Consider the following 20667-nt stretch of genomic DNA (forward strand, 5'->3'; position numbering starts at 1 on the left):
CACAATTGCAAAATCATGGAACCAACCCAAATGCCCATCAATCAACAAGTGAATAAAGAAACTGTGGCATATACATACGATGGAATACTATGCCACCATAAAAAGGAATGAATTAACAGCATTTGCAGTGACCTGGATGCGATTGGAGACTGTTATTCTAAGTGAAGTAACTCAGGAATGGAAAACCAATGGTGAGAAACCATTGTGTGTTCTCACTGTTATGTGGGAGCTAAGCTATAAAGACGCAAAGGCATAAGGATGATACAATGGACTTTGGGGACTTGAAGGGAAGAGTGGGAGGGAGTGAGGGATAAAAGACCACAAATATGGTGCAGTGTATAATGCCTGGGTGATGGGTGCACCAAAATCTCACAAGTCACCACTAAAGAACTTACATAACCGAATACCACCTGTACCCCAATAATTTACGGAATAAAATAAAATAAATGCATTATCATCCTACCTCCCACATATTGCCTTCATTCCTACAATTTGCTTTTCCTTTTTTCTCTGCTGATAAACAACTTCTCTTCCTTCGAAACATATTTCAAAGTCCAACTCACATGGAAATTCACCTTAATAATCCCCCTTCAAGTGCCACTTTATCCTCTAGCCCTAGCTCAGATCTGAAGTATGGCACTGATGGCCAGACTCATTATTAATAATATTAACTACTTACTGTATTTTTGACATGTGCCAAGCACTCTGTTATGTATTTTACATGTAGTAACCCTAAGCCTCACCTCCTGAGAAGTAGTAGTACCCCTAATTTACAAATGAGGAAACTGAGGCTAGAGTGATATGTTCAAGGTCACACAGCTGTTAAGTGGCAAATCCAGGGTTCACACCATGACTTGTTTGGCTGCCAAACCTGCGTTCTTTCTTTCTCTCATAACAGATACTCACTGTGGTACTGCACTGGATTGATAGTGACTTGCTTTGTAAATATCTTCCCCCTCCACCGCTATCACCAAAGAAAATGTATGTTTCTCTTATAATGTCCTCAATATGCTTGTTGAATTGAGCTGAACAGCTTAAAGCCAGAAAACACATCTCCTATTTTTTTTAAATATATTCCATCCTTGTGCTCAGCACATAAGGTAATCATTAAATGTTAATGACTAAGTGAAACGGAATAAAATCAGTGTTGTGGTAGCCATTTTTAAGCTTTAAGAGTTTAAATGTGCAGCCCATAGACAGCACCACAGCTGGGAGTGCCATATTGCCATTAAGCCAGAAGGTGGATTCACGGGATGGAAACATTGAAAACAGACACCCCAAGAATGGTTAAGTCAGTTTCCAAACCACTTTCTACAAGTAGCTACTGCTTTTTCCCCCATAATAATTTTACAATGATTAGCCTGCTAGGTAAGAAATCCCAGGCAAAAACCTGCGTCTCAGAAGAGTTTAGAACAACCACTTAAGTATTGGGACAAGGTAGGAGGTGATGGGGACAACAGGTAGGGTCATTCTCATCTAGCTGGTCAAAAGTGTAAGATAAATGCCCTCTAGATATTATGGGCTTTATCTTTCAAGATAAATGGCTTTATTCTCATAATTAGCTTGATAAAATGCAATCTCACATTCCAGCCCATAGGGATATCAAAATACGAATTTGGTGAGGAATGGTGTCTTATGCTACCAATGTCTGCTTCCTTTGCATTCTTTTCTCATAGCACAAAATTTCTAACTTTCTTGCCAGAACCTTACTATGTAGCTTTTTAACTTAATTAAATATATAGGCAATTACTGACACCATCTGTCTTCATAGAAAAAGAACAAGAAGTGACACAAAAGCCCGGGATTCTGAAGGGGATATTTAGCAAACGAAATCTTCTAGTTCCACCATAGTAATATTTATTTTTAGGAGTCCTTCTGTCATTTTAAATTATTTATGTTTCTTGGAAATAATGAATTTGAATTATACTTAGAAAGTGGTGGCTTTGGTATGATATTTTTAAAAAGGAAATATCAGATAATCCATTGCTTTTTCAGTAAAACAAAAACTTAAACACGTCGTTGAACATCTGTTACTAGTACAGTCTAACACAGCACTTAAAATCCTTTAAAATCCCTGAAAACCTTTATCAAGTTACATGAATCTTTTGCATAAATGGAATTGTTTTAGCAATATTTATATTCCTTTAAGCATATATTTTGCTTCCTTAAACATAAGATTCATTGTGTTCCCTATTGTTCCGAGCCCTTATAAATAAATGAATGAAATTGCTCCTCTTCTTAAAGCCTTTGTCTTCCCCTATCATGTTACGTTCCTATCCCACCCCAGAGTACCTACCTTATGTCTGGTTTTTGTTTTGTTTTGTTTTTGAGACAGAGTCTTGCTCTGTTGCCAGGCTGGAGTGCAGTAGTGCGATCTCTCCACTGACTGCAACCTCCGCCTCCCGGATTCAAGCAATTCTCCTGCCTCAGCCTCCCGAGTAGCTGGGGTTACAGGTTCGTGCCACCACACCCAGCTAATTTTTGTATTTTTAGTAGAGACAGGGTTTCACATGTTTCCCAGGCTGGTCTCAAACTCCTGACCTGGTGATCTGCCCACCTCAGACTCCCAAAGTGCTGGGATTACAGGCATGAGCCACCGCGCCCGGCCTGTTTTTTAATCTTTGTAGATGTCTCCATAAATATCTTAATAGGTAAATGCTATTAAACCCACCCACTGGAACTTGATCAGGTAAAGTTAGGAACCATATAAGTCCAAATAATGCAACAACATTCACATCCCATGCAGAGGACACAGGTAGGAAATATAAAGAACACGGAGTTCCCCTGTCACTGGCGGTTACCACCAGGGAGGACAACCGTGTCCTCTGCAACTTTTCCCCAGACTGGAGGGAGCATGTTTCAGATGCCATGTGATGGCAGCTACGTTCCCGAAGTTAAATGGAAGTGTGCAGGATACAAGGACATTTCTAAAGATGCTCAGTAGAAAGACATTTCTCAACTGGGTGCAGTGGCTCACACCTGTAATCCCAGCACTTTGGGAGGCTGAGGCAGGCGGGGATCACCTGAGGTCAGGAGTTTGAAACCAGCCTGGCCAACCCCATCTCTACTAAAAATACAAAAATTAGCCAGGCGTGGTGGCGCATGCCTATAGTCCCAGCTACTCTGGAGTTTGAGGCAAAAGAATCACTTGAACCCAGGAGGCAGAGGTTGCGGTGAGCTGAGATTGCCACTGTACTCCAGTCCAGGGGACAAGAGGAAGACTTCCTCTCAAAAAAAAAAAAAAAAAAAAGACATTTCTCAAAGAAATGGCACTATGAAACTTCCATTCATATTAAAGACTTAGTGGCATACCAAAGATATGTTATCCCAGATTTTGAGGGACGGCACCAACGTATAGATTTTATATTTTTTATTCACTGGTTAGTGAAAGAAATTTGAAGAATGTAATTTCATGATTATTTTCTACAAACTGCCTCAAAGATTCTGTGTTAAATGCTTAGCAGATACAGGTAGAGCTAAAATTAAGAATTTACACTTATCTGCCATGACTCAATAGCGTTCTAGTGTATTCTCCTGAGAGGAAGCTGTACATTGAGAAACAGTGGATTGAATTTTAGAAGAGGTAGAGGAGAAGGAGGGAGAAAAGAGGAGGGGAGGAAGAAAATACCACCCTTAATGCCATTTCTTTCATTTGCTAGAAAACAAACCCAGGGGCAAATGGAATCAGAGGGAGCCTCTCAGTTAAAAGCGGCCCCTGGGGTGAAGCTCAGCAGAACGGAGGCCTACCATAGTGAGCAAAGCACCTCAGGTCAGCCAGGACTGTAGAACATTTACTCAGGTGGAACTCCAGGGTGCCTTTTAGCCAGCAGCTACTCAATTGAAATTTTTCCCAGGGCCCTGAAGTTTTTCCACACATTTCTGGAAAGTGCCACAGGACTTTTATTGATCACAGGTAGGAACCTTGGCTTTTTGCCTGTACTAAAGGACAGTATTTCTTTGTCCTTACACAGCTCCTGTATCACAGGCTCTCAGAGTGCTTTAGAGACAAATAAAGGGAAAGGTGAGACAGAAAGGTGTTAAGTGACTTGCCCACAGTCCCACAGTAAATCACAAGCCTTCCCTGGCTTCAGAAATCTCTGGCAATTTGGGGAGCTTCTTGCTGTGGCTGCCAGCATTGCAGTGCCCTCTCACATTCTGCCAAGCATTTGTTTCCCTTGCCAGGCTGAGAGCAATCACCAGGATCAAGCATGGTAGAGAAAACCTGGCCTTTGGGTTAGGCAAACCTGGGTCTTCATCCTCGCCCTGCCACTGAGCTGTGGAACTTGGCATATTTCTTGGGTTCTTTGCACCTCCATTTTCCCTTCATAAAATGGGAGTATGAATACCTACCTCATAAGGTTGTTCAGAGGATGACATGAGCAAGTACTTACCACACTGCCTCGCACTTAATAGGCCTTTAATCTGCATCAGTTTCCCTTCCCCTTTCCTTTCCCACATCTCCCTCCTTGAGTGTGTCCTACATGGCAGCTTCATGGCAGCTTTCTAAAGATTGCTGCCATTCAAAAGATGTCTTATTAGCCTGACAGGGTGCTAAATCTTTCAAACACCAGAGTCTGTGGACAACGGAGGCAAAGTCATGGAATCCAGATCCATCTCTCGGATAACTGAATCCAGCTATCCTTGTGGGTGTGAAGGAGCATCTCTTGTCTGTGTTTTCAAGGAAGACTTTTTTTCCCCTTGTGTTATTTGATTGAATCGCCCAGCAAAGATTGATTGGGCACTACTTCTATCAGGAGTGCTGCGCTGGGTGTTTTACAGGGTGTAGGTATGAAAAAGAGAGATTCTTGCTCTCAGTCTCATTCTCCTCTCTAGGAATTTCCCAGAAGTAAACACACTTGCCTTGAATTTGAACTCAAGGGCTCTGAACTCTGGTCTGAACTCTGCTCCTGACCAAGTCTCTTCCCCTTGTGAGCCTCATGCCTAGGGTTTGAGGGGACTGGACTAGACCAACTCTAAGGCCATAGCTCTGACAGTTCATATTTTTTGCCTATATATTCTGCAACTGAGGTTCTTTATTGAAAAATTCTGGTTTCCTGTAATTGTCAAGAAAACTGGGAAGGAAAGGGGAACTGAGCAGGCAACCGACTACTCCGATTAGGGCCAATACCATATGCACATCCTTACTGAGAGAGGATTTTGCTGTGCACAATCGTCGTCAAAGGCTGTTCACAGTCATCTTCCCCAATGGGATCTACAGAACAAGAACTCTTCAGCTTTCAAAATCCTCACAGAAGGCTTTTGGAGATCATTTGCAGTGACAGTAAAGGAGCACTTCTGAACCAAGAGAATTTTTCACCAGCCCTGCCATTTATAGCATGGAAATTAAAAAGGGCCAATAACTATCTACAGTATGGGATTACTATATTGAATTGCCATAGAGGGAGCATATACAATTACTAGTCCTAGAAACCTGAAATAAGTTATAAAAATTGGGTTTTCATGTTTCTTATAAATTCATGCTTAATGTTAAAATAAAGGAGCATCCAAAAAATTTATAATAAAAAAAGCAAAGAAATACTTTAAAAGAAATAAGTGCCGGGCGTGGTGACTCATGCCTGTAATCCCAGCACTTTGGGAGGCCAAGGCGGGTGGATCACAAGGTCAGAAGTTTGAGACCAGCCTGGCCAACATAGTGAAACCCCGTCTCTACCAAAAAAAAAAAAAATACAAAAATTAGCTGGGGATGGTGGCACATGCCTGTAGTCCCAGCTACTTGGGCAGCTGAGGCGGGAGAATTGTTTGAACCCAGGAGGTGGAGGCTGCAGTGAGCCAAGACAACGCCATTGTACTCCAGCCTGGGTGACAGAGTGAGACTGCTGCTCAAAAAAAAAAAAAAAGTATGTAATTCTGTATTTTTATAAATGTTAGCAGCTGGGCCATCAGTCTTGAAAGTAACAGGTAGGGTCATAAATTTATAGAGGTTGCAGAAGAAACTCAGGCAAGGAAGCAGTGAAGGAAAAAGTATATTAAAAGATTTGTGATTTTTTTTTACAAAGATAAAAAATGTAAATATAGCTGCTGCTGATGAAAGTTTAAGTTTCAAGATTTTCCATTTTCGATCCTCAAATTCATTTTAGATACAGTTTCTGCATATCCTGAAAGAATTTCCAAAGTCACAGAGAAACTTCTGGCACTCTGAAAAGTTGATCTACTCATGCAGGCAATTCAGTGTTATAGAAAGAACTCACCTGGAAGTCAGGAACTTGGGCCTTGATTCTCCTTCCTCCCCTAAATATAGGACCTAAGAAGCCTTTTCACCTCTCAGAGTGCTCACCCATAAAATGAAGAGATGGGAATGATGGAGATCATCCTCAGTCTGCCAGGACAGTGCTGGTTAAGACCTCCCTGAGCCCTGAGTGTTTTTAGTTTTAGAGATTCCACCCTACATCATATCAAATGTACTGAAATCCATTTCATCTCTTCCATAAGGATAATCATGGAACGTGATTTAGACATAACTATATAAGTGTGTTGTACGTGATTGTCATGTTCCATTTTGTTGATATTTTTAAAACATTGTTATTTTGCAGTTTTCTTTTTATATTTGGGAACCAGGAACTCTTTTTTTCAGAATCCAAAAGTTTTGAAGGCCTTTGAAAATCATGGAAGCCTTAGGTACGCCTGGCCCTGAGTGCTAAGTGGTGGGGCACGGATGGTTTGCAGCCGCTTACCCCACCCACCCCAAACACCCCATAGAAAGCAGCGTCCAGGGGGATTGGTACCGAGATGGAAGCTCTAGTTGCTCAAAGATAGCTTCATGGAGCTGTGATTTAAGTCATGCCCAGAAAGATAAGTAGGATTATTAGAGACAGAGGGAAAGGCTTCCAAGCTGAAAACCAAGAGGCTCGGTTGCTGACCAGGGTGACTGCGCTGTACAGGGACAACCGCTGTTCTTCACGTCTCCAAAAGACTGGGCTATCCCAGCAGCTGCCACCAGGTGGCAACAAGCCAAGAGGCTGCTCTCCCCTCAGCCTATTGACTTAAGCCGAGGGCCTATTGCATTTTAATGGAATGCAAACAACTCTTACCAAATGTCATAATCACATTAATATTTTACTAATTGAAAATGCTTACAGTGGGGTGTACCACCTCCTTTAAAATTAAGCATGAGATGTGCTGTTTACCACAATGGTGAGCTCCATGCTGTGTGGAGATTGAGTGATCCAAGTGGGAAAAGGAGATGTCATTTAGTCACTGCCTAAGAAAACCTGTTCTCTTTATAATAGCTGGGATTCTGGAGCCTGTATTTAAATAGCATCTGCAAAGAGTTAAATGTGCTCCCTGTCTCTGAGAAGCAGGCAAGATATGGAAGTCAAGAACCAAGTGAATTCTTACACCTATTCCAATTCTGCTCCCAGCAGTCAGATGGGGAAGAAGTAGTCAGGACCCAAAACAGATTTGTGTCTGCCAGCCTCTGTAGTAACAGTCTGACACATTGTCTCATTTAGCCACTGTACCCACACATATTGCTAAGGGATAGATCCCATCAGGCCTGTATTAATAGGCAAGGAAACAGGCCCAGAGAGGGGAAAGAAATGGCTTAAGACCACAAGGCCAGCACTCCCAGCAAGGTCCTGTGACTCTGGTCCAGGGCACTGTCTGTCTCTCCCAAGCCACAGTCCCTTCCAATCTCATTACCCTCCAGCTGCTGTTGCTGCTTTTCCCCTACCAAGCTGCCCCATCCATCTCCGCCTTACTGCATCTTGGCCTAAATGGGATGAGAAGGGGCTGAGCTGCCTCTGCCTCGTCCCCTGGGGAAGGCCTCAGGTCCTATAGACCTCACTTCTCACCAACCCAGGAGAATCTTGGAGCCCCAGGCCCAGAAGTGAGAGCAGAGAAAAAGCTGCCTCCCTCTCAGGAACTGATTCTGTTTTATCCCTAGAGCCTAGCCACGCACATCCTCCTGATTTTACAGCTTCAAAAAAAGAAAAGGTGCCTGAGATTCCAACCCACCCTCTATAACATGGTTTAACAAAGGCATCTCAAACTTAACACCCCCAACCCTGAAATCCTGATTTTACCCCCCAAGCTATTCCTCTAGCATTCTACCCCAGTGGGAAATGGTAACACCATCCTTCCCTTTTCTTCAAGGTGGAAGTTTTGGAGACACTTTTGACTCCTTTTTCTCATACTGCATGTCCAATCCACCAATAAGTCCTTTTGGCTCTACTTTTGAAAAATACCTGTAATACAACCACTTCTCCCACCTTCCAGTTACCAAAGTGGTCCAGCCACCATCGTTCTCACCCAAATGACTGCAAGTCTTCCTAACGGGACTCCGTGTTTCCATCCTCGCCCCCTCACGGGCTCTTGTCACTTCAGTCAGAGTCACATAAGTTAGCTCACATCACTCCTCCACTCAGCCCCCTCCAGTGCATTCCCAGCCTCCACAGTTGTAAGAAGGAAGTAAGCCCTTGGCTCTGTACTTAGCCAAACCAGTAAAAGCAGAGGGACCCATGGCCTACCCGTGGCTGTATTCTCCACCAACCGGAGGAGCTGGGCCGATGACTGAGTGCTTGGTCTTCCTCTAGAAAAAAGTCAAGTGGTCCAATGCTAGATTTTCTGCCGGATTGGGGCTGTGAACGCTGTGAGCATGGGCAGAGGTGACTCCCACATCCCTTGGCCAACCAGCTATTGAGCATGATGGGCCGTGTATCACAGTTTGCTCTGAAGGCCTGATGTCATTTCTGGGGTGGGTGAATTCTCAGTGCTGCGTGTCTCAGAGTTGGCTTATTGGAGGACCTGTCATTTTAAAAATTCTCCACAGTATGATAAATATACACAATTCCCTGTTAGCCTCATAGATACATCTGAAGGCAACGGAGAGAGGATTCACCCAGACTACTATCCCCAGTGAGTGATTGGTCAGGAAAGTGTGGCCCAGAGAGGCAACTTCTTGTGGGTCACAGGTCCCAGACCCTGATACAGAAAGCTGGGGCCTTTAGTGGGTCATTTATCCTGTCTGGAATCTCTGGTTCTTCCTCTTACAAAAAGAAAAAGAGAAAAAGACAAGAAAACTTTGAGGTGAGTCTGCAGAGCATCTGTGGGTTTGTAAAGATCGGAAATCCTGATTCTTCAGTGAGTGTTATTTGATCCATATATCAGTCTCTAAGTTCCACACGTGCCCTGCTGTCCACAAGAGAAGGGTGGCAAGAGGCAACACCAAACCGTTTGCTAAGAACTTAATTTGCGCAGAATGTAAGGCCTGAGCACATCTGCCCACATCTGTGTGCTCTGCCACCCATTCATCCCGCCTGTCACCAGAAAGAGGCAGAAGCAGCAGGGGTGAGCAGGCAGCCTCCATCTGCCTAGAACACCTCAGGCAAAAGGGGCTCAAGACCGGGCTTCTCTCCCACCCCTCCCCACACAGAAGCATATCACTACATTGTCATCCCAACGCTTGCAGCCCAGATCCTGGGAACAGAACCATTCTGGGCAAGCTCACCTCTGCCTGACTCCTGCCCTGTCCACTGGCTCTCACGTGCCCAGGCCTCCCAATCCAGCTGTGGTTCACATGGCATCCAGCACAGTAGGAGTCAGGACAGTGGAGAGCAGGGGCCTCTGCAGCACCTCTGCCCTCCCTGCCCCACTGGCCCTGCTCCTTTGCAGGTTACAATGTACTTCTTATTTTATTTTATTTTATTTTTTTGAGATGGAGTCTCACTCTGTTGCTGGGGCTGAAGTGCAATGGCATGATCTCAGCTCATCACAACCTCAACCTCCCAGGTTCAAGTGATTCTCCTGCCTCAGCCTCCTGAGTAGCTAGGACTACAGGCATGCGCCAACATGCCCAGCTAATTTTTGTATTTTTTTTTTTTTTTTTTTTTTTGAGACGGAGTTTCGCTCTTGTTACCCAGGCTGGAGTGCAATGGCGCGATCTCGGCTCACCGCAACCTCCGCCTCCTGGGTTCAGGCAATTCTCCTGCCTCAGCCTCCTGCGTAGCTGGGATTACAGGCGTGCGCCACCATGCCCAGCTAATTTTTTGTATTTTTAGTAGAGACGGGGTTTCACCATGTTGACCAGGATGGTCTCGATCTCCTGACCTCGTGATCCACCCGCCTCGGCCTCCCACAGTGCTGGGATTACAGGCTTGAGCCACCGCACCCGGCTTTAATTTTTGTATTTTTAATAGAGACAGGGCTTCACTGTGTTGGCCAGGCTGGTCTCAAACTCCTGACCTTGTGATCTGCCCGCCTCGGCCCCCCCAAGTGCTGGGATTACAGGCGTGAGCCACCACACCCGGCCACAATGCACTTCTTTACAACCTGTCCAGTGGGAATAGAATTTGGCCAGGCGCAGTGGCTCAGGTCTGCAGTCCCAACACTTTGGGAGGCTGAGGTGGGAGGATCGTTTGAATCCAGGAGTTTGAGACCAGCCTGGGCAACAAGATCTTGTCTCTACAAAAAAAAAAAAAAAAAAAAATTAGCTAGGTTTGGTGGTGCAAACCTATAGTCCCAGCTGCTCAGGAGGCTGAGGCAGGAGAACTGCTTGAGCCCAGGAGGTCAAGGCAGCAGCTTTATTATTGTCTTATTATTAACACTTTCTTATTCATGAGATATTTTGCATCCTTTTTTACATCCTCAGTCTTCAAAATCTGATCTGTATTTGTACCATTTCAAGTGCTCAGTAGCCACATATGGCTAGTGGCTACTGTATTCAATAGCGCAGCTCTAGAATATACGTGAAAGTCTATATACAATTGCAGTTACGGTTCTGCTAATGTTAACATCGACTGGTAACATTTTGTGAGATTCTCATCTAGTCTTTTCCTCATATATTAGTTTTGCAAAGCTGAAGTCGTGTTGCTCATGTAACTTTCTGTCCTCTTCTTGCCTTTTTGCACATCTTCCAAAATCATCAAAAGTCACAGCCACTGTCTCTAATTATATCAGACTATCCCATCACTTGGATGTGTCATAATCTTTTTAGCCACTGCCAAAATGCTGGGACGGCGACAGTGTCCCAGTGATATAAGTAATGCTGAGATGATGATTTTTTTGTATTCCTTGTGCTTTAAAGGCCTTTGTATAACTCTATCTGGCATTCTAACCATTTTCAACAAAATGGCCTTTGAATATCATCAACCAGTCAAACAACTAGCAACAAGTGGTGTCTGACTGACAGCTGAGACACCTTAGGTTCTCATCACTCACCTTTGGCACCTGACTCTGCAACCTAGGGCCACCACTTCACCTTTCACTCCACAGTCACTCCATTTATAATTGACTATATTAGGTGATTTTTTTTTTCCTGAGACAGAGTCTTGATCTGTTACCCAGGCTGGAGTGCAGTGGCACGATCTTGGCTCACTGCAACCTCCGTCTCCTGGGTTCAAGCGATTCTCCTGCCTCAGCCTTCCAAATAGCTGGCATTACAGGCACCCGCCACTCTGCCGGGCTAATTTTTATATTTTTAGTAGAGACAGGGTTTCACCATGTTGGCCAGGCTGGTCTCAAACTCCTGTCTTCAGGTGATTGGCCTGCCTCGGCCTCCCAAAGTAGTGGGATTACAGACATGAGCCACCACGCCTGGTTGTAGTAGGTGATTTTTAAAGTTCTTTCCAGCCCTAACTTTCAGTGATGTTTTTCCCTCACCCTCACATCTAATCAATTAGCCTGTCAAGCCAGTTATTATAAGTCATCACAATCAAGTAATGTTGAAGCCACCGTACAAACACTTTAAATCCATCCACATCCCCCATGCCCACTCATAGTGCTTTGTTCAGGTCCCCATCATTGATCACCTAAAGTGGGACAAGGATACCTAGTGCTGAGAGATTAGGTTCTAAAGTTAACATCAGAGTACCAAATAACGAATAGGATTAAATGGGCTGGGTGCAGTGCTCATGCCTAAATCTCAGCACTTTGGAAGGTTAAGGTAGGTGGATTACTTGAGGTCAGGAGTTTGAGACCAGCCTGGCCAACATGTGAAACCCTGTCTCTACTAAAAATCCAAGAATAGGATTAAATGAGAGGTGTGAGAACACATGGGTCTGGCACGGAAGAAGCGCTCAGTGAATATTGGCTGCATTTGAGTCTGAAACCAGCCTCAAGTGACGCACCTGGATCTCATTCCCTAAAAGTTACAAAGGAGGAGTTCACAGTGAAACCCTGGAATTTCGAATGCACTCTGCCACATGCCCTGCCCCAGACACTAGGTGCTGCAGAAAGACAAAGACTTGGCAGCTTCCCTTAAAGGGCTGACAGTCTAGAGGGGGAGATAGGACCCCCTGTGCACAAAACAAGCATGCCTCAGGCGGTGTCTTCAATGGAAAGACCAGATGGAGAACAGAACAATTATCTGAGCAAATCAGGCAAGCCTGCTGTTGAGGAAAAGGCTTAAGAAAATTTGTCCTCCTGTTTCCTTTGAGAACCAAGGGGTTAGGGCAGCCAGAGGAAGCAAAAGTATTTCAGCTCTAGAAACATGGAGTTGTGGTCCATGCCCCATGATCTTAGGCAAACTCTGAGGCTGCTTTTTTATCTCACTGTCTTCATCAGTAAAATGGAAATAGAGTAATACCAGCCTTGCACAAACCTACCCACCCCTGGACTGAGTCGTTGTGAGGTTGAATAGAACAACTACATGTGGGGAAAACAGTTATTAAAGGGGTGAGCTAATAGCTAACATAGACAACGGACAATGTGCCTCCTAAGAATTTGCTCTGAAAGGAAATGATTAGTAATCATAAAAAGCATGTGTAATGAACTTTTTTTTGTTTAGTTAATTTTATTTCCCTATTTTTATTAAATAGAGTTGGGGTCTTGTTATGTTGCCCAAGATGAACTCGAACTCCTGGCCTCAAGCAATCTTCCCACAGCTTCCCAAAGTGCTGACATTACAGGTGTGAGCCACCGCACCCAGCCTGTACTGAACTTTATAAGGCAATTTAATGTGCATTTATTTTGTTTCCAAAATCCTGTGTAGTAGTATCATTTGCTCCTTTTGCACTTAAGGGCCGGGCATGGTGGCTCATTCGTGTAATCACAGCACTTTGGGAGGCTGAGGCAGGCGGATCACGAAGTCAGGAGTTCGAGACCATCCTGGCCAACATGGTGAAACCCCGTCTCTACTAAAAATATAAAAATTAGACAGGTGTGGTGGCACATGATTCTCTTGTGGTTGAAGAGAATCACTTGAAACTGGGAGGCAGAGGTTGCAGTGAGGTGAGATCACACCACTGCACCCCAGCCTAGGCAGCAGAGTGAGACTCTGTCTCAAAAATAATAATAATAATAATAAATTAAAAGCTAAAAAAAAAAGACACTGAGATTGAGAGAGCTTAACCAACTCATTCCATTTCCCACTGTGAGGGCCAGATTTCAGCTCTCTGACTGCCTGGTTCTCACTCTTTCCCTACACTGTGCTGCCTTCTTATTAAAATCCTTATTACCAAAGCATTAATATTATTAACATAAATATTCATAATGTTTGTGACATATGTTTCCCTTTGACCAAGGACATTAAAACATCAAAATAGAAACTCTGAAAAATAAAGTCTGACATACAAGAATAGCAAGTTCACTTTCTCATATTAAGGGAAAGTAGCTGTCCCCATCTGATTTACATTTCATGCCATACAGCAGGAAATATTTAAGTTGACAAATAGGATATTTACAACTGGAACAGATACTTGGCAGTTAGTTTTAACAATTGTTGCAAATGTGATTTATTTGCTATTATAAACGGGCATTACTGTGCGAATATGACTCCTGAAATTAGCTTCAGTTTAGCAAGGGGCCTTGACAGCTTGACCTCTTAATATCCTTATAATGATGCCATTTACATTCAATGCTTACTCAAGTCACTCACTGCTAGATTTGTTTGAGAGGAGTCCACTCTAGGGCAGATGTATTATGTATTTTAACACACAGCGTTGGTGAGTGGGGCGAATGTAGGCCTTCTAAGAGGGAAAAACTGTTTAATCAAGTCTTCATGAAAATGTGTTAGTTTCCAACTTCCTACAGTGAAAATGCATTACTGCTAATTACAGCATGCTCCAGAAATACTTCATGTTTCTACACAAGACGTTTTCATGGCATGTCTTCTGTTAAACACAAACATGTTCTGATCCTCTGCAACTTTAGCTTTTAATTTCGCTGGAGAATTATTACACAGGATAAGGATTGGCTGGGCCAGGATCAGGAAATGGGAAGAGGGTAGACTTGGAGCCAGGTAGAATTGGATTCAAATCCCAACACCACCACTTCCTAACTCAGTGGACTTGGGTACCTCCCTGAACCTCGGTTTCTTCATCTGTGGCATGGGCTTGTTATTTTTCAGGCTGCCAGAGAGATCTGAGATGTTTATGAAGCACCCAGCTTCATAAAACCTGTAGGTACTTGATACATGGGGCCTGTCGTGTTTTTGTTGTTTGTTTAAAGCTCAGATGTCACCTTCATGATGCAGCCCTGATGTCATTAGACAAACCCATTCTGTCCTTTCTTTCTGCTTCAACAGTACTTTGGTACATCTCATTATTTTATTATATATAACACTGTATTGTTTAATTGGATATGTATCTGTCTTCACCTTTTTTTTTTTGAGACGGAGTCTTGCTCTGCCACCCAGGCTGGGGTGTAGTAGTGTGATCTCGGCTCACTGAAACTTCCACCTCCTGGGTTCAAGTGATTCTCATGCCTCAGCCTCCCAAGTATCTGGGATTACAGGTGCATGCTCCCATGCCTGGCTAATTTTTATATTTTTAGTAGAGATGGTGTTTTGCCATGTTGGCCAGACTGGTCCCGCCTCGGCCTCCCAAAGTGCTGGGATTACAGGGATAAGTCACTGTGTCCAGCCTGTCTTCAACTTCCTGATGGCAGGGCCGATGCCTATTTACCTTTGACTCTCCAGTGACTGGGACGATGATATCCCTTGAACACTGAACTGAGGAGGATTCCGGGGGTGCTTCTGGATTCATTATGAGGATGGAGGATGACAAGCGCAATGAAGGTTGATTTCCACAGGAGAGGGAAGAAGTAACATGTGACCTCCTTTTATCATTGCCAGTTTAGCACATAGTAGATGCTCAGTAAATATTTGTTAAAGGAATTAATGGACATTACTCAGTTGCCTAGCAGTTAACATTAACTTGTAACTAACATCTATTTTTTAAAGCATTTTTATTTTTATTACATCATACTATTCTTCTAATAACACTGTGTTACAGGTAGGATAAGGTATTATTACCAATTGACAATTAAGAATACTGTGAGGTTGTAGGATTGGTAAAATAAGATTACCCTGCACTCATGAGAAAATGGGGGCAGACCTAAGACTTAGAGGCCAACCATAAATTTCCCTTAAATATCATCTTGAGGTTCCCAGAGGGGCTGTCACGGCTTTTTCCAAAATCGGGGCAAACTGGCCTTTCTCGTATTCGTCACTCTTTCCCCTCTTTCTGCTCTACTGTAGCTTCCCACTCTCTGAAGCTTCTGTCCAGCTGCATTTTCTCAGTAGAAAACCTGGCACTGACCAGCTGCACTGACCTGTAGGCCATGGGCAGAAAAATCAAAGTCAACATGAGCTTTTCGAGACTCGGCATCTCTGTTGTCTTAGCCGAGTATTTCTGTAACTTCCTGCAAGAACCTCGAATCTTCTGATGAGAATCAGACTCCATTTTCCAGTTGCACAATGTAGAAACAGAAGCGGAAACATCTACTCAATTAAGACATGTGGCCACTGATGTGGTTTGGTCTAGTTAGGCAGAGTTGGGGCCCTCACTACTGTGTGCTGATCTCACCCTCACCTCACTTCTACATCTCCTGTTTTAATCAGGTGTGGGCAACGGGCCTTAACCTCGCCTATAGTGACCAGCTGGCCCTGACTCAGCTCACCTTATACCTGACAAACGGCCATCTGGACTGCAGTTTGAACACCCTTGAAGTGCCCCGCTTCATTCCAAAGGAAAAGAAGAAAAGCAACCGCATTAGTGGGCTGTCAGTGCCGGTAAGCAAGAGATGCTTCCTGAAGGTTCCTGGTTCAGCAGCACTCACTGCCACTGCCTGAGCCCTGTCTAGGAGCCAGGCCCTTTGAGTACAGGAAGAAGAAAGGGCCTCAGGCAAGTCACTGGGCCTGTCTGAGCGGGGTCTGGGAATGTGAATGTATTGGCCAGAGGAAAGGGGGAAGGCATTCCGAACAAAGCTGCAGTCTGTGGAAGTGCGAAAGAACGTGGGGCTCCCTTCTCCTTTCCCTGGGCAGGTACACCTACACCCATTGCCTCCACTACCAGCTGTTTCTCACAAAACCCATATTTTTCTAGTCCCACTCTCTTTTGTGAGCTTCAGATTCATAGGTCCAAAATCCTATGGAACATCTCTGCTTAGAATCCTCAGAGTTGGCTGGGCGCAGTGGCTCATGCCTATAATCTCAGGACTTTGGGAGGCTGAGGCAGGTGGATAAGAAGGTCAAAGGTTGGAGACCATCCTAGCCAACATGGTGAAACCCCGTCTTTACTAAAAAAAAAAATACAAAAAAAAAAAATAGCTGGGCCTGGTGGCATGCACCTGTACGCCCAGCTACTTGGGAGGCTGAGGCAGGAGAGTCGCTTCAACCCAGGAGGTGGAAGTTGCAGTGAGCTGAGAGAGATCACCCCACTGCTGCACTCCAGCCTGGGTGACAGAGAGAGACTACGTCTCAAAAAAAGAATCCTCCAGAACTGCATTGCATTGTCATTCTTCCTGTACTTCCTGTTAGTGGGTCGTCAAGCCAGAGGCTGATTAGATAACCCCCAGTCCCACATCCCCTCCGCAAGCAGGTCGTGTTGAGCCTAACTGCTAAGATGCCACTAACCTGACCCCTCCTCTCTGCACAAAGATAGTGTCTTAGTTTCAGCTTTTGCCATCTCACACCTGTATTCCTCCTCACTAAGATTCCCTGCCCCATCTGTTCCTTCAGCCTAAACAGACACAGCAGTCAAGGTGGCAAGCTGAAAAGCCAGCCTGAGTGTGTTGTTCCCGTGTGTGTGATTTCAATGGACTCCTGTGATCTTCAGGAAAATCCCACTTCCCAGCTTGCTTAAGGAGCCCCGTCATGATCCGCCTCTTCCCACAGCTACCGCCTCCCTTCTCATCGCTAGCACCATCGGTGATGGGGCTGGGGCCAGAGTTCTGGGGCTGGCTGCAGGTTACGAACCTCAGCACCCTGAGTAACAAAGGGCATAGACCTGTGGGGACAGTGGGTACTTGGTTGGACAGGCGAGGTCGATCATGGAGAGCGAGAACAAAGGTCAAGGGGACCAGATGCCCTTTGTGCAAGGGTGTATTGAGGACTCTGTGGCCACGCTGCCCTCACAGCTGCCAGAGGGTTTCTTGGGCCTTCTCTTAGAACAGTGGGCTTCGCGCTGTTTTTTGTTGTTGATTTTTTTTTCTTTTTTTTTTTTTTTTTTTTTGCAAACGAAGCTCTACTTGAAATCCAAATATGTCAAACAGATAAAAGAGAAACTCTGGTGAATAAAGAGACCCAACACAAATGTCCCAGAGATGCCTTTTCCAAGTGGTCTCCTGCCTGTCTGATGAACCCCTTTGGGTCCAGGAGACACCTCTGGATTTGAGTAATCTTTGACTCTTCCCAGGATCTCTGCAGTCACGAAAAGGAGAGCACCTGATGTCTTGTGGGGGGCGGTGCTCAGGCAGCCTCCTTCTTCCCCCTCCCATCCAGTGAGGTACCAGGAAGGACCTTGCTCACAGAAATCCCCTTGATCTCGTTCCTTGTAAGAAATGAAGCACAATTGGGCTGGAGAGGAGGAACAGACCTCTTTTAATTATGACCAGGACCCTGCTAAGAGGCTTTCAGGTCCAACTCCACCTGTGGCCTCCATCCTAACCCGAGGGACGTGCGAGACACTATGTTCAATGCTAGAGGGAGAGACAGCAGTGACACTTGAGCCCTTCTGGCCAGTGAACCTAACTCTCCGTCATTTCTGCAAGAAGCTGAGGGTCAGGCATGGTGACTCACCCCTGTAATCCCAGCACCCCTATAATCCCACCCCTGTAATCAGGCCGAGGTGGGAAGATCATTTGGCCTAGGAGTTTGAGAGCAGCCTAGGGAACGTGGCAAAACCCTGTCTCTACAAAAATATATAAATTAGCTGGGCTTGGTGAGGCATGCCTGTAACCCTAGCTACTGCAGAGGCCGAGGCAGGTGGATCACTGGAGCCCTGGAGGTTGAGGCTGTAGTGAGTCATGATCATGTCATTGCCCTCCAGCCTGGGTGATAGGGTGAGACTCTGTCTCAACAAAAATAAAATAAAATAAAACTAAAAAGCTGGAAGCAAAGTGATATTCAGCACCAATTTCCAAAGACAATAAATTGCAGCTTTTAAGTATGTTGCTTCAGAAGGCTGTCAGCAGAAGTTGGGCTTTGAATGAGAAGCACTGTCCCACTATCCCCATGTGGCCTATAGGTTTCATTCCGAGCTATAGGCAACACTCTCCTGTGATCAAGTCTTAAACACTTTTAGAAACTCTATGTGTACAAAAGGGAGGCGTTATGATCTTCAATAAGGCAAATGCCTCTTCGATCACGGGAGAAAAGCTATGTAGGTTTTCTGATGTAGGAATAAATTGAGAACACACTTTTAGTTTTAGAAAGATATAAACAGATGTTCCCAGCCTTGAGCCACTGTGTCTGTGTTGTGCACACATGCTCCTGTGCATGTATACACACATGCTCAGGGATTTTTTTTAAAAGAAGCATGTGCACAGGCACACACAGCCCAATTCACAAGCAAATCGAAGCCTCTGAACAAGGGTGAGCAGACTATGATGCCATCAAGTTTATGATCAGGCAGTGATCATAAACCCCTTTGAAGATTGAAGAAAAAGAAAACGCACAGATGAAACCACACTGATAATGAGAGCGCATTCAGAACTAGTGCCTATAAAATGCTTCCAGTGTGGGCCCTTTTCTTTAATAATATGCTGTATAGGAGGAAAGCAGACACCTTCCTGGACTCTCAGAGAGTTGTCTCATCTCAGAAACAGGTGGCAGAAGTGTCACTCAGACCCACTTAGACCAGGTGAATGGGTTTCTGATTCACTGACCTCCGCAAAGAACAACTGGAACGTGTGTGAACAAGGCCTGATAAATCATCCCAGACGTGCATGTTTTAGAAATGAAAAGGAATCGCCTAACAATGTTTTAACTTTCAATTAACGTTCTGTCCAAGCTGCATCCATCGTTACCCTCTTCTGTCAGTTTTCACTCTTCCTCTCTCTTTCTGAAAGACCACGGTTGGTGACTGTCCAAAAGGGAACATCTCCGCAAACACAACCCAAGTCATTTATACACATTTTAGCAGCACATGATCTGTAATGAATGATTAAGTAAAACCTTTTGTGTTAAATTATGATGTTAATAATGATTCTGTCTTCTGTAATTTATTATAAATTCTCAAATGTTTCGGGTTTGATTTTGATAGAATGCAACAGCAACAGAGTTTATGTGATGACTTTATTTTTAGAACTCCTTCTTTGAAGGCACACATTTCCCTGCTACTGCTGCTACTGTAATTATGTACAAAACCAATCACTCATTAGAGTTAGGATACATTATCTTCTAGACAGATGAGGCTAAATAAGCAACACATTAATAATTCAGAGAGCAGTTCATTATGCATGTGGATGCCTGCTTCGTAACTGAAATAAGAACCTCATCAGCCTCTGCCAACCCTTAAACAATAGTTCTGTGTTATTGCAGCCACATTCAAGTTTACGCTTGTTAAACTGCTACTTGGGTTATTTTATCAAACATTCATTTATTTGTGGTCCCTTACTGCCGAGAACAGATTTTGGAAGCTCCTTTTTTAAGTTAATGATTTGAGCAATGGGTGTTATTAATTCTCAGAATATTATAAACATGATTAATTTTCAGGCAGAGATTTATTACATAAGGATTTCAACTATGTCAACTGAAATGCATCACTGTCAAAACAAGTATCATGGTGAAAATAGAATATGTTCCACACTTCAAGTGCTGGTGCTCAGAACTAAATCAATTTAAATTGTGGCTGAAGCAAAATTATATTCTCCAGTGAAAAGGAGTATTTTCAGCTTCCTTTATTTAGCTTGAAGCATTCTTGTTAGATTGTGATTTAGAAAGGTAGTTTAGTAAGACTAGACTTCTACCAAGAATATTTTGTCTTTTATTTTTTTCTCCAGTTTTACCAGAAAAGGCTAACCTCTGAAATTCCCACTAATTCCAAATGTGGCCAGTGGAAATTTGGAGTGAAGAATACTGGTCTGGGAGTGAAGGATCATGAGCTCTGATAATTGCTTCTGGCCTCAGTTTCCTCATTTATAAAATAAGGGAGGGCTAAATGATCCCCAGGGTCACTTGGGGGATTTGATTTTCCAGGGCCTATAGAAAGCCTGGCCCAGATACAGCCTCATGTGTTGTGGATGGCTGAAGTGGGGACATCTCCTGTATGGGGACACAGGAAGGCCCATTTCTCTGTACTACAGACTTCAGGTAAAAGGTCTTTTTCTTGCAGAATCTTTTTTTTTTAGACGGAGTTTTTGTTTTTGTTGCCCAGGCGGGAGTGCAATGGCGCGATCTATCTCAGCTCACTGCAACCTCCGCCTCCTGGGTTCAAATGATTCTCCTGCCTCAGCCTCCCAAATAGCTGGGATTACAGGCATGTGCCACCA

General features: G+C 44.2%; 1 protein-coding gene across 1 annotated transcript in view; it reads left to right on the plus strand.

Moving 5' to 3' along the window:
• Positions 1–20667, plus strand: part of IQCH (IQ motif containing H) — a 197492-nt gene that overhangs the window by 142988 nt on the left and 33837 nt on the right. Inside the window, exon 13 of the mRNA XM_032244599.1 lies at positions 15797–15967. Within this exon, the coding sequence (XP_032100490.1) occupies positions 15797–15967 (171 nt within the window). The remainder of the gene's footprint in view (positions 1–15796; positions 15968–20667) is intronic.

Source organism: Sapajus apella, unplaced genomic scaffold (genome assembly GCF_009761245.1).
Source record: "Sapajus apella isolate SASKATOON/1434 unplaced genomic scaffold, GSC_monkey_1.0 scaffold55, whole genome shotgun sequence".
Classification (NCBI taxonomy): domain Eukaryota; kingdom Metazoa; phylum Chordata; class Mammalia; order Primates; family Cebidae; genus Sapajus; species Sapajus apella.